The sequence below is a fragment of the Rhinoraja longicauda genome, chromosome 33, assembly GCF_053455715.1.
Source record: "Rhinoraja longicauda isolate Sanriku21f chromosome 33, sRhiLon1.1, whole genome shotgun sequence".
Classification (NCBI taxonomy): Eukaryota; Metazoa; Chordata; class Chondrichthyes; order Rajiformes; family Arhynchobatidae; genus Rhinoraja; species Rhinoraja longicauda.
The window spans coordinates 10,784,655-10,798,861 of NC_135985.1; the positions used below are offsets into that span (position 1 = coordinate 10,784,655).

Genomic DNA, 14,207 nt, shown 5'->3' on the forward strand with positions numbered 1-14,207 from the left:
GACATAATGTCCATTGGAAAAGCCCTTAGCATATTGCAGGCCAGCTCCTGAGAACACATTCAAAAACAAGTGATGTAAAAAGATCCTTAAATTCCAGTTTCCACATTGAATAAAGGTTTAACTAGGGTTTTCTTCCAATCTGAGCAAAAGGTTATTCAATGAAAGGTTCCTGGAATAAAGCCTCAATTATTTACAGAGGCAATGGACTTTGGAAAGGGCAGCAGATTTTTAAATGAAACTGATCTTACGTTGAATTCTTTTGTAGACCTGTTTTGTCACGACTTATAAGGAGAAAGAAAGGCTGTTTGCTCTACATTGGCAGTGTGGTAATTTCAGAGCTAACGTTCTTGGCAACCAGGGTGGTTACATTGGAAAAGTATCCATCCTAAACCCTGTTATTTCCCTATTTTAGAAACAAGAGTTACTCTTCAATGTGTTTTTAAGATCACAGTGAAGTTTTGCACAGGGCTTGGACGGTCCTTGAAAGTCCTGGAATTTGAAACTCTGTTTTTCAAGATCTTGAAAGTTCTTGGATTTATCATAGGTCCTTGAAAATTCACTTTTTATTTTAAAAGTATTAATTCATGCAGAGTAATGTGGCGTTTTTTCATCGTTTATAATGCGTATTTTTATTAAAAGTCAGGAAGCATTGTTAGATATGTTTGTCTTTGTTGCCTTTTTTCCCCTCCTCAGTGCCGCCGCTTACCCTGGGCTTCTGAACAACAACCACAACATTTGCGTTTGTTCTTATTTCGCTGCGCTAGAGGGAGACGGGGCCGGGGAAGAGAGTGGAGGAGCGGCTCAAATCTCGCTGGTGCTGGGAGAGAGAGAGAGGGGAGAGAGAGAGAGAGGGGGAGCAGCCCCCGCAAGTGGCGACGCTCCTTGACCGGACCCTCTGACACCCTCCTCCTCTCCGCACTCCCGCTCTCACCCGCTGCTCCCTCTACTCCGACTCTCTCTTCCCCCCCCTCTCCGGCCTCTCTCTCTCTCCTCTCTCCCAGCGCCAGCGAGATCTGCGCCGCTCCTCCACTCTCTTCCCCGGCCCCGTCTCCCTCTAGCGCAGTAAAATACGAATAAACACAAATGTTGTAGTTGTTGTTCGGAAGCCCCGCATCCCCAGGGTGAGCGGCAGTGGCGGCGAGGAGGGAAGTTTCCTTGGGTTTGTTGTTTGCGATGGGGCGCTGCGATCTCTCGCCTTGTCCCGGCTCTGGGTCGGTGGCGATCCGCTCTCCCCTCCTCAGTTACATTGGAACCTTCGCCGGCAGCTTCTGCCTCCAGTTCCCGCAGCCGCCGCCGCGGCTCCACGGCTCCGGGACAAGTTAAAGAGTCGGGGAGAGTTGAGGGGAACTCACCACATAAAGCAAAAAAAAACCTACAAGATCTTCTTCGTTATAACTAATTAACCACATATGCACCAAATGAACAGTTTTGGATACAGTATTTTCTTACCTATAAGGAGAAAAACTGGGGGAAAAAATCAATGTTTGCTGGATTTTGGTCCTTAAATGGGATTTTTGAATCTTGAAAGTCCTTGAAAAGTCCTTGAATTTTTTGCTGTTCCAAGTGTACGGACCCTGTTTGCACTAAATGTCTTTTCTCCAATTGTTAAAATAGTGACAACTTTGAAAGGCTTTGTCAGGTGACACTGAAGTTGTTTTGTGTTTGCATTCCTGAGTAGGCCAGTGTCTGCTGGAGACTGGTTATTTAGTGTATACTGGTGTAGGCTCAATTAACTCTTTGTAGTAGGAACTGTAGATGCTCGTTTGTTCTTTTCATACCTTTCACTCATTTGTTCTTTGTACCTTTCCATGCCTCCAGTTTCCCTCTTCCCCCGACTCTCAGTCTGAAGAAGGGTTTCGACCCGAAACGTCACCTATTCCTTTTCCCCAGAGATTTGGGATATTCTGAAAGGGGAGTGGAAGGTGTGTTTCTAAATCCAGGTGTTTATTAGCTGGAGTAAAATTGAATTGGATCAGAGTGATGGTGAGGATTTTGTGTGTAACTCTTTGTAGTGCTCAGTGAAGATTGGGAAAGAAAAGAACATGAAAATAGGGTAGGAAATTCTGCCTGTTGGGACGATTGGGCTATTTTATCTTGTTGATGTCATTGTCGTCTTTGGAATAAGGGTGTTGGGAGTGTTGTGAGGACCTGAATCCCTTCAATTAAAACATTTGTTCTGTAAGCAAAAGAAATGTTACTGTGGTCATTGAATGGAGTCGGCTGTACCTTTCATTCTGAAGGTCAATGACTTTTGGAAGTCATGCTAATCCTAAAATTGGATCACAGCTATTAACATATTCCCTGGAGTGACATATATCCTGTGCATTTAGTTTGAGTGTTGATGGTGATATCAGGAAGTGTTTGCATTTCCATTTAATAATAATAATAATAATAATAATAATAATACATTTTATTTATATAGCGCTTTTCATATACTCAAAGATGCTTTACAGAGATTTTGAGAACATAGGGAAATGAATAAATAGATAAATAAGTAAATAAATAAATGAACAGAGAAAGGAGACAGTAGGTGAGGTGACCTTCAGTGGTTGAAGGCAGTACTGAACAGATGAGACTTCAGCGATGTTTTGAATGTGGTGAGTGTGGGGGAGTCTCTAACGGTTTGGGGTAGTGAGTTCCATAGGGTGGGAGCAGCGATGGAGAAAGCCCTGTCCCCCCAGGATCTGAGTTTAGTCCGGATGTGGGGGGATAGGAGATTGGCAGCGGCAGAGCGGAGGGTGCAGGTGGGAGTGTGCCTGTGGAGGAGGTCGGTCAGGTAGGATGGGGCCAGGTTATGGAGGGCTTTGTAGGTTATGAGGAGGATTTTGTACTGGATTCTCTGGGGGATGGGGAGCCAGTGGAGTTTATAAAGGACGGGGGTGATATGGTCACGGATCGAGGTGTGTGTGAGTAGACGGGCAGCGGAGTTTTGAATATTGAAGTTTATTGATGATTTTTGAGGGTGCGCCATAGAGGAGGCTGTTGCAGTAGTCCAGACGGGAGGTGATGAAGGCGTGGATGAGGGTTTCTGCAGCTGTGGAGGAGAGGGATGGACGGAGACGGGCAATGTTTTTGAGGTGGAAGAAGGCTGTCTTTGTGATGTGTTTGATGTGTTTGTTGAAGGAGAGGGTTTGATCAAGGATGATTCCAAGATTCCGGATGTGAGGTGAGGTGGATACTGGGAGACCATCAATGTTGAGGATGAAGTTTTGGGTGGATTTGGTGAGCATTTTTGGACCAATGATGATGATTTCAGATTTGTTGCAATTGAGTTTGAGGAAGTTTGATTGAAGCCAAGATTTTATTTCAGTAATGCAGTTTGTCAGTGTAGAGTGTGGTGGAGGACGTTGACTTGGTGGAGATGAGGAGCTGGATATCATCGGCGAAGCAGTGGAAGTTGAGACCATGACGGCGGATTAATTGACCAAGGGGGAACAGGTAGAGGATGAAGAGGAGGGGGCCAAGGACTGAGCCTTGGGGGACACCTTGGGGGAGGGGAGCGGTGGGGGATTTACAGTTGTTAATGGAGATGAACTGGTGTCTGTCAGAGAGGCAAGATTTGAACCAGGATAGGGCTGTGCCGGTGATGTTAAGGGAGGTTTCAAGTCGGGTGAGGAGAATGGAGTGATTTATGGTGTCAAAGGCGGCGCTGAGGTCAAGTAGGATGAGGATGTTGAGGTTGCCAGCGTCGGAGGAGAGGAGAATGTCGTTTGTGATTTTGAGGAGCGCCGTTTCAGTACAGTGGTTTGAGCGGAATCCGGATTGGAAAGTTTCATACAGGTTATTGGTAGAGAGGTGGTATTTGAGTTGGGAAGCTACAGCACGTTCCATTTATATAATGGAACATTGTTTGAACAAAGTTCGCTTGATTTATAGCCAACCAGCTACACATTAGCCTTGTAAAATGGCAAACCTGTCAGTATTCTCCATCATTGCACTGACAATTTGACCAGACACCCTCTGTTCCTACACTACCACCATCACCAGCTACCCACACATTAGGCACATCTGCAATTGCCCGTAAAGGTGGAGCAATTCAGAATTTCATCGTTCCACTTCATCCACTGAAATCATCTCAACTGACAAGAATTTCAAGTGCTCACAAACTGTTTCAATGCAACAACCTAACAATTGTGTAGGAAGGAACTGCTGACGTTGGTTTAAACCAAAGATGGACATAATAAGCTGGAGCAACTCAGTGGGTCAGACAGCATCTCTGGAGAAAAGGGATAGGTGACCTTTTGGGGCGAGACCCTTCTTCAGACTGCGACGCTAAGGAAAGGGAAACGCGAGATATAGATAGAGATATAGATATGGAACAAATTAATGATAGATATGCAAAAAAAGTCATGGTTATGAAAAGAACAGCCATTGTTCACTGTGGCATAGGTGAAAACGAGCTACAGACAATGGAATTCAACAAGACGGCTTTGAAGCTAGTACAACGACGGGTGGGGGAGGGACGGAGAGAGAGCGGATGCACGGGTTACTTGAAGCTAGAGAAATTAATATTCATGCCACTGGGTTGCAAGCTATCCAAGCAAAATATGAGGAGCTAACAATTGCCATGCTTTGAATTTGAATGCACATTAAGCCACGGTTGCTGCTCATCAAACATTCTGGGCCTGTAAATCTAATTATATGTACTGTATAATTCCTATGCACGGGAACACGATTGTTCAGAAGTCTTGTGAAGGAAAGAGCTGCAAATGCTGGTTTACACGGAATATAGACACAAAACTTTTTCAGTCAGAGAGTTGTGAATCTGTGGAATTCTCTGCCTCAGACGGCAGTGGAGGCCAATTCTCTGAATGCATTCAAGAGAGAGCTGGATAGAGCTTTTAAGGATAGCGGAGTCAGGGGGTATGGGGAGAAGGCAGGAACGGGGTACTGATTGAGAATGATCAGCCATGATCACATTGAATGGCGGTGCTGGCTCGAAGGGCCGAATGGCCTCCTCCTGCACCTATTGTCTATTGTCTAAAATGCTGGAGTAACTCAGCAGATCCGGCAGCATCTCTGGAGAGAAGGAATGGGTGACATTTCGGGTTGAGACCCTTCTTCAGACTGAGAGTCGGGGGCAAATCGTAGTGGTTTAGCGCCTGGCTCATCTGGGTGCTGTTTGCTGTTCTCCTTTTAAACTGCCCGGATCTCCTTTAATAGGAATAACATCCAAAAAATGGGCAAACCCATCTAAATCCCAAGGCTGTCAGAACATCAACGTTTTAAGATAATTCCTTTTAAAATATATTTCAACAGATTTTAATTTTCATCGTCTTAAGATAGATTTATCATTTTTTGTTGTCTACATTGAGAACTCTCGTTATTTTTAAATTCTGTACATGGTTTAACATGTTAGTTTAAAGATGTGGCTTTTCCTTCGTGGTTTGCCCTGGGTGAGATTCTCCAGTGATATTGGCCTTTGCATTGTAGCCTGATATCAACTGGGCATCTACTTTTGTGACGTGTTTGTACATTCTCCCTGTGACTGCGTGGGTTTTCCCCCGGGTGCTCCGGTTTCCTACCACATTCCAAAGACGTGTAGATTTGTAGGTTAATTGGCTTCTATAAATTGTTCCTAGTTGTGTAGGATAGAACTAGTGTACGGGCAATTGCTGGTCGGCAGGGACTCATGCTGCATCTCTCAACCAAACTAAACTAATCTAAACTGGCATTAAAATGAGCAATGGTCTATTGCTTTTACACACGATGGAAGTGGAGTGACTCCACAATGAATAATAAATCAGTCGCCTAGATTTTGCCAAATGAACTCCTCAAGTGGATCCTTCTTAAAGTGGTTACCAAGCATCAGTGCCAGAAGATGCCTAGTAACCAACTGCTCTGATACCATCGAACTGGCTGAACAGCCAATCACCGGGGAAAAAGACACACTGATAGCAAACTAGAAGGGAGAGTTCACAAACTGTTAACTGTTTCCCAGCATGCAAAATTAAGATTTTAACATGTACCCAAGACTGTAGAAGATGAAGTATCTTTCTTTTTAAAAAAAAAGAAGTATATGGTTTTTAAATCCATCCATAATATGAAATGGAGAATTTCAAGCTGCAAACAAAGGACATTTCTTTACTCTTCCAGGGGACAAAATAAATTCTGCTTTCTAAGATATTTCCTTCGGAATTTTCTTTCTGAATTGAAAAGGTAAATGGAAGTAGCCCAGAATGCCGACTTGGTCAGAATTGGCAAGGTGGGCAGAAGGGCCTGTTTCTGTATATCTCTATGATTCTGTGTAAATACATTCTCTCCTTCCTCACCACTTCTAAATGGCAAGTTCCTAGTCCGTGGACATGTATTTGTTAATGTGGAAACTACTCTGCTAAAATCATTAACCTTGAAAACAAATTCATCCCATTTCCTGAATTCCTCTCCCATCCAGCTCAGCACCAATAATCCACAGAAGGTTTTCTTGTTGTCTCAATATTGTTTTAAGCAACTGTTAAAAAAAACACCAGGCTATCCAAGATCATTTGCAATATTTCATTAATCAGCCTCTGATTTGTGACTGGTATTTGGTATTGTGCAGGGAGGCTGGGGTCTTTTTGAATTTAATACATTGTTACCTTAGTTACCTTAACCACATTGTTAATGAGTTACCTTAACCACATTTATGCAGACATATATCGGGCCTGTGCTTATCTCTATTAACCCATTCAAACAAATGCCATACTTCGGAGAAAAGGAAATTGAAATGTATCAAGGAGCAGTGAGTATACGTTTGCTGATGTTCTATGTTTGCTGATGTTTCTGAGGTAGATCTCACCCTGAATGCTCAGATGTTCAATGTACTAAGTATTGTAATAGTGATCTGGCCATAACAACAAGATCTCGAGGCCCCCATCTAATTGAGACCATCTTAAATGAACCATGGCAGCTTGGGAGATAATGTTGGACGGGGAAATTGTTGGCACCGTGCCTGTCCTGAACATTCTTCAAGGCCTGTGAGAGAAAGAGGATGCATGCACTGGATTGGGGAGATTTTGCAGTCTAGAGCAAAATCCTTTGCATGTTCTTTACATGTCATTATGATTTGTTTTTCAAGTGGGGCTGGTCTGTGAAGATAGCACCATCTCATTGTATGTAGTGTGCCCCATGTGGCTGAATAATTACTGAAGTCCTCCTCTGCCTCACAAATGAACAGTGATTACTCCAGTGAGATGAGGAATACAGCATTGCCAAAACGAATTGAACTAAATTCCTGTACATAGAGAGGAAAAGAGCAACATAAATACACCCCTGAGGAGAGGGCAAAAAACATTCCACCAAAATGTAGTACAGCATCTACCAATTTATATTGCCATGGGTTTAATAATGAAAATACAACATAGAAAAGAAAAGAAATGGGAAGGCTGTCGAGAAGGTGAATTTGATTAATTGGGCAAACACTTTGGAAGGGGTTAGTTTGGACACAATTGAGCTGAATGATCTTCTTTCTCATTCTCTGGCTCCATTTTAGGGACCTGGTAATGCTGATAAGAGTACCTTTTACTCTATTGTGCTTATATGAGGTATAATAATCTGTTTCTTCCCCCAAAAGACAGAAATACATAATATATATGGCTTTAAAGTAGACTGAGAAATGAATCTGTCCATGTTTTACAAATCCCTTTGAAATTCACTTCTCCATTTCTGAGCACTTTGCTAAATGACACAGAATAAGTGGCGTGTCGTTCTGTGACGCAGATCCAAGGAATCAGTGTTCCTGTGCTATAAGTTGTTCAAAGTAAGCATTCCCTACTTTCTTAAGTGTAGGAAAAAAACTGCAGATGCTGGTATAAATCGAAGTTAGACACAAAATGCTGGAGTAACTCAGCGGGTCAGGCAGCATCTCGGGAGAGAAGGAATGGGTGACGTTTCGGGACCCGAAACGTCACCCATTCCTTCTCTCCCGAGATGCTGCCTGACTCGCTGAGTTACTCCAGCATTTTGTGTCTCCCCACTACTTTTTTAATCTCTCTTTTCCAGTAGAATCCTAATAGTTTTTAATGCACTCTCCTCATATTCATTTGTTTGTGTCTTGAATCCACATGGATTATTGTGACTCAAGTACGTCAATTTTCCACTAATGTTATCTTGTTTCTTCACAATCTAGGCTCCTTATGAAAATCCACCCCATATCTATGCCTTGGCGGATACTATGTTTCGCAACATGATTATTGATGGTGAAAATCAATGCGTCATTATCAGGTAATTGAAATATAATGGAGGAAATTCCTCCCATTTCCTCCTTATTGTCATTTACAGACTGTATTGCACAATTTACCTTTAATAGTTTACACCTATAAATGACTCATTGCTGGTATAATCCAGTCCTTGGCAACTTGCAAGTGAGAAAAAGCATCACTTGCTTATAGTCAGGGATATTGCAGTAATATAATTGCTATAATTTGAAGTTGGATGTATGAGTTTCGACTTAAGAAACCAGGAACATTGAAGAATTGTTTAAAATGTCTGCAACTAATTTGGTACAGCTTCCTTCTGTAATTTTCATGTCATGGGGTTTTGATTAGTATTAGTACCCTGCAGTTTGCATTGTGTGGTAGCACTCCTAATTCTTCAGTAAGAAAGAAAGAATTAGGAACAGGGGAGGCATGTTCCTTGAGCTTGCCATTCACATTCAGTACGATCATGGTTATGGTTGATGTGGTCCCAGCCTCAACTCTACTTTACTGCCAGGTCCCTTGATTCTCCAGACGTCTAAACCACTACATGTAATGACCGTTTCCCCACTGCTCTCCAGTTTGGAGAACTCCGAAGGTTTACCTGCTGCCGAGAGAGTAGTTCTCTTCATGTCAGGCTTGTCCCGGCACAAGGGCCCTGGTTCTAGATTCAATCATCAAGGCAAATACCCCATCAACATCTACCCCATCAAGGTCCAATAAAAAAACATGGAACATATTCAGGTTAAATCAAGTTACTTTTGCACTAGTGTACACCAACTCCTGGAGTGTTTAAAAGCTATATTTTCTTACCTCTGTAGCAAATTTGTAGCCAAAAAGAATACATAAGGAAGGACATGCTTGCGATTTAGGGAATGCACCAAAGATTCACCTGGTTGACCACTGAAATGGGAAGTGTAAGAAAAGATTACACATAGAAGAATGAGAGGTGATCTCATTGAAACATTCAAGATTTTTAAGGGACTTAACAATTAGAAGTAGTGTTTGTTTTCCCTGGCCAGTGTGTGTAGAATCATAGAAACATAGAAAATCGGTGCAAGAGGAGGCCATTTGGCCCTTCGAGTCAGCACCGCCATTCATTGTGATCATGGCTGACCATCCACAATCAGTAACCCGTGCCTGCCTTCTCATATCCCTTGATTCCGCTAGCCCCAAATCAGTTTGCTGTCTTCAAATACTTTGGCCAATTAGCACAGAAATAAGAAGAAATATCTTCACCCAGAGGGTAGTGAACCATTGGAATTCATTTCCCAAGATAACAGAAGGGGCTGTTGCTGAGGGACTTCAGGGCAGAGGGAAGTAGATTTTTAGATATTAAGAAAATCCAGAGAAACAGGGATAGAACAGGTAATTAGTGTTGAAGTAAGATCCAGTCTTGCTGAGCAGGACTTTTCCTGCTTCTCATAAGTGATAGGAGCAGAATTAGGCCATTCAGCCCATCAAGTCTACTCCGCCATTCAATCATGGCTAATCTATCTCGCCCTCCTAATCCCATTCTCCTGCCTCCTCCCCATAACCCCTGACACCCATACTAATCGAGAATCTATCTACCTCTGCCTTATAAATATCCATTGACTTGACCTCCACAGCCATCTGTGGCAATTAATTCCAGATTCACCATCCTATGAATAAAGAAAATCCTCCTCATCTCTTTCCTAAAGGAACGTCCTTTAATTCTGTGGCTATGACCTCTATTCCTAGGCTCTCCGACTAGTGGAAACATCCTCTCCATATCCAGTCTATCCAAACCTTTCATTATTCTATCCATTTCAATGAGATCCCCCCCTTTCTCTTTATCTGTGTGTGTGTGTGTGTGTGTGTGTGTGTGTGTGTGTGTGTGTGTGTGTGTGTCTGTGTCTGTGTCTGTGTGTGTGTGTGTGTGTGTGTGTGTGTGTGTGTGTGTGTGTGTGTGTGTGTGTGTGTGTGTGTGTGTCTGTGTCTGTGTCTGTGTCTGTGTCTGTGTGTGTGTGTGTGTGTGTGTGTGTGTGTGTGTGTGTGTGTGTGTGTGTGTGTGTGTGTCTCTGTGTGTGTGTGTGTGTCTGCTTCTCTCTGTCCTCAAAGCCCCTGAGGATTCTGTCAGTTCGGTTCTAATCACAGTTTGTTCTGCCCTGTTTTGCAAATGTCAATAATAAGTGGCAGGTTTAAACTGATTCTGCACATCAGTACAGAATGACATAATAAAATAGCAGAGGAAATTAATGGCAAGCTAATTGTAATAAAGTTCTGAGGCTTCAGGAAAGCTTGCCACTGGTATGTAATTTGAAGTTCAAGCCGCACATTTAAAAAAATGATTTCCAGGTGCAGTAGGACTTTCCCTTAAATCACGTGCAATAGGTTTAGTTTGTGTGCTTTGGTCAAGATTTATTTGTGCTGTGTATCTGCTGCCTGTGTGATCTCAGTGAAAGATACAATCAGAGAAAGCTGAATGACTGTTCAATAGAGATAGAAAGGGAAAGTAGTGTGAAACATAATCACCTGTGTAAAGTACATTCAATGATATGTGAACTATGTTTTTCTTTTTTTTTCTTTCAATACAAAATATTTTGTATTAAATTTCATCATTCAATGTGGACAATGTGTTGCCCATGTTCAATTGCCCCTGAATTCAGTAAGCAGTTTAGAATCAATATCTTGGTGCATCTGGAACTATACATGAACCAGACCAGGTAAAGAATGAGATTATGCTTCCAGAAGGACATCAGGGAACGAGATATTTCCCTTTGCAGTGAAATCTAATGCTGGCACGGTAATTGTTACTTAGACAAGCTTTCTTTAAAATTTCAAATTTATCTTATTGCTGATATTTAAATTCCCCAATTGCCATTTTGAAATTCAAATGGTAATACTGAAATAAAGCATGAAATGTTATGGTGGTCAAAGGGCATTTTCTATGATTTTGCTGCTGAAATATTTTCTCAAATGAAACTGAACAGTTTTCAAGCTTGAAGCATCATCTCCCTCCCCAGTACATACATACTAATTTCAATTATGATTGACTATTACACAGGCTTACGAATGAGTCTATTATTATTTTCTTAGAAGCCCACCCCCCTCCCCAGGATTGAGGATTTCATTTCCCCCCTCTGTTTTATCTGGTTCTGAGGTGGCTCATGAGGGCAAGTCAGGATCCACAGACCCTTCCACAGATGGAGCAGGAGGTGTCTGAGAGAGTTATTGGGTGGATAGGTTGTGAGGTGATCTGTTATATTTTGTTGTGAGGGTATTATATGTTCTATTCCAGTGGTGAAAGTGGGGCCGGGAAGACTGTGGCTGCAAAATACATCATGGGATACATTTCCAGGGTTTCTGGTGGCGGACCTAAAGTGCAGGTAAGGACAGCGTTTTTTTTTGTTGCAGCAAGACTGCTTTATGTTGTTAATGCATATGACCAAGATGCACTGGTGCCATGTATGCAAGACCATATGGCATAGGAGCAGAATTAGGCCATTCAGCCCATCTTGTCTGCTCTGCCATTAGATCATGTCTGATCTATTTTTCCCTCTCAACCCCATCCTCCTGCCTTCTCCCCGTAATCTTTGATGCTCTTACTAATCAATCTTCGCTGGAAAAATACCCAATGACTTGACCTCTACAGCAGTCTGTGGCAATGAATTCACCACACTCTAGCTAAAGAAATCCCTACTCATCTCCTTTGTAAAGGTACATCCTTTTATTCTGAGGTTGTGTCCTCTGGTCCTAGATTCTCCCACTGCTGGAAACATCCTCTCAACATCCACTGTATATAGGCCTTTCAGGCCTTGTAGTTCAGCTGGAAGCTTTGGTCCAACCCATTAACTTGACTGTGCTGGGAGATCAGTGGACAGGATCCTATTTGAAAACCTTTTGATTGTTTAACCTTCCCAATACCCCACAGTGTGTGTCTCGTTGCAGCCAATATGTTTGCATATTCGAGACCCTGTAAAGAGTTGTACTTTGTTTTGATTGATTGAAAGACACAGCATGGAAACAGGTCCTTCAGCCCACCAAGTCCACACCAATCATCGATCATACTAGTTCAATGTTATCCCACTTTCTCATCCACTCCCTACGCACTAGCGGCAGTTTACAGAGGCCAATTACCTTACAAACCCACATGCCTTTGGTATGTGGGAAGAAACCGGAGCATCCAGACGAAAGCCCGGTGATCGTAGAGAGAAGGTGGAAACTCCACACAGATAGATCCTGAAGTCGGGATCAAAGTCGAGTCTCTGGGGTTGTCGGACAGTATCTCCATCGACTGTGCCACCATGCATGTTGCAGGTATCAAGATATCCAGGTCCAACATGAATGTTGACCAGAATCCAAAGTGCAAATTGCACCTTGCACAGCAAGGCATGAATGCCTCCTCTCTGTCATGGGGTGAACCTGCTGATGCTTAATGTTAAGCTTATTTTATTATAACTAGGAAGATCCATTGTGAGTCCTTTAGAATGCATTACTGATGTTCACTTTAACATAATTGAAATAATTTGACAGTCGTTCTAAGGAGAGTTTCTCTTCCCACCTGCAGCATATCAAAGATATAATTCTTCAATCAAATCCCCTCCTAGAAGCATTTGGAAACGCCAAGACAGTGAGAAACAACAACTCCAGCAGATTTGTGAGTTCAGAAGCCTGTATCCTATTATGATTTCTGTGTTTGTCCAGGGCATTTCTTAGTTATCTTCTTGATTAATTAGTGGATATTTCTGTTTAGGGCATTTTATCTTTCTTCAACTGGATAGTTTCATTTTTTTAATGTTCGAAGCAAACGAGCATGGTTCAAGATGCTTCCAATGTGTGTGATTTTTAAACCACCAGGCAAATAGCACTTTTTGTCTGAAGAAGTGTCTTAACCTAAAAAGTCACCCATTCCTTCTCTCCAGAGATGCTGCCTGTCCTACTGAGTTACTCCGGTTTTTGATCTCCTTTGCCTGCAAGTGATCTATTTCCTTCCATTCCCTGCATATCCATGTGCCTAAGTAAAAGCTTTTAAACCAAGAAACATAGTCAAGTCAAGTTAATTTTATTTGTATAGCACATTTAAAAACAACCCACGTTGACCAAAGTGCTGTACATCAGTTCAGGTACTAAGAAACAAACATAGGGACGTAGATGCAGGAGTAGACTCTTCGAGCCAGCACCGCCATTCAATATGATCATGGCTGATCATCCAGAATCAGTATCTATCTTCAGCACTTTTCAAAAGGTGTATTTGACCTTGCATTTGTTCCTGAAAGCAATCAATAGTTGAATTGACAGTGGATGCTCTACAATAATATAATTTATGGCATTTTCTGCTGCAATAACTTGTGCAGGTTTGGTGAGTGTTCGAGGTTGCAGGTTGCCTTGGCTGTAATAATCTGTGGATTTGGATGGGAGCATTTATTAGAAATATTTTCATCTTCAGTAAAGGTTTGGCGATGGTTGATTTTGATCCAAACCTCTTTTAAAAGGGGCCTTTGTTTCTTTCTGTAGGTTGCAACAAGTGAGACTGGTTGTTGTTTGGGACCTTATTATAAATTCTGTGTGTGTTTTCCATTGCAGTTTGATTTTGTCTTGCATCCCACAACCAAACCCACTTTTATTCAAAGTTCTGTTTGCTAAATTTTAGTAGTCGTTCCCCTGTTGGATGCTCCAGCATACAATGTGGCAATGCATGCACAGGGAGCCCCACCTCCAAAGTTTAATTCCTTTAATGAAAGAGTGAGTTCGATCTACACTGTCACTCCGTGCTGCGATCAATGCACGTAAAAGTGGATGAAATTCTATTTTGCCACTAATCATCGCCCAATTCCTGCATTTTCGCATCATAGCTTTCCCTTTCCCCTCGCTCCCTGTCCATCAGTATAAACACCGGCATTCCTCGTGCTGCTTATTGCTTTCACGTCTCTCTCTCTTTGTTCACTGGGATGTATTGGAAACTGGCACGACGCTCTAAAAATAACAAGGGATTATTAAATATTTAAGCAGGAGACAGTAAGGCAAGGCTGAGACCATACACTGTCTGGTTTTAATCATTATCATTGAGCC

The 14,207-nt window shown here is 42.3% G+C and overlaps 1 protein-coding gene across 2 annotated transcripts in view; it reads left to right on the forward strand.

The window, feature by feature from the left end:
• The window catches only part of myo1ea (myosin IEa), a 118,648-nt gene that overhangs the window by 49,978 nt on the left and 54,463 nt on the right, over positions 1–14,207 (forward strand). For both annotated transcript variants that reach the window (XM_078427207.1, XM_078427208.1), the window contains exons 3-6: positions 6,632–6,721; positions 8,108–8,202; positions 11,437–11,524; positions 12,706–12,795. In XM_078427207.1, coding sequence (XP_078283333.1) covers positions 6,632–6,721; positions 8,108–8,202; positions 11,437–11,524; positions 12,706–12,795 — 363 coding nt within the window. The remainder of the gene's footprint in view (positions 1–6,631; positions 6,722–8,107; positions 8,203–11,436; positions 11,525–12,705; positions 12,796–14,207) is intronic.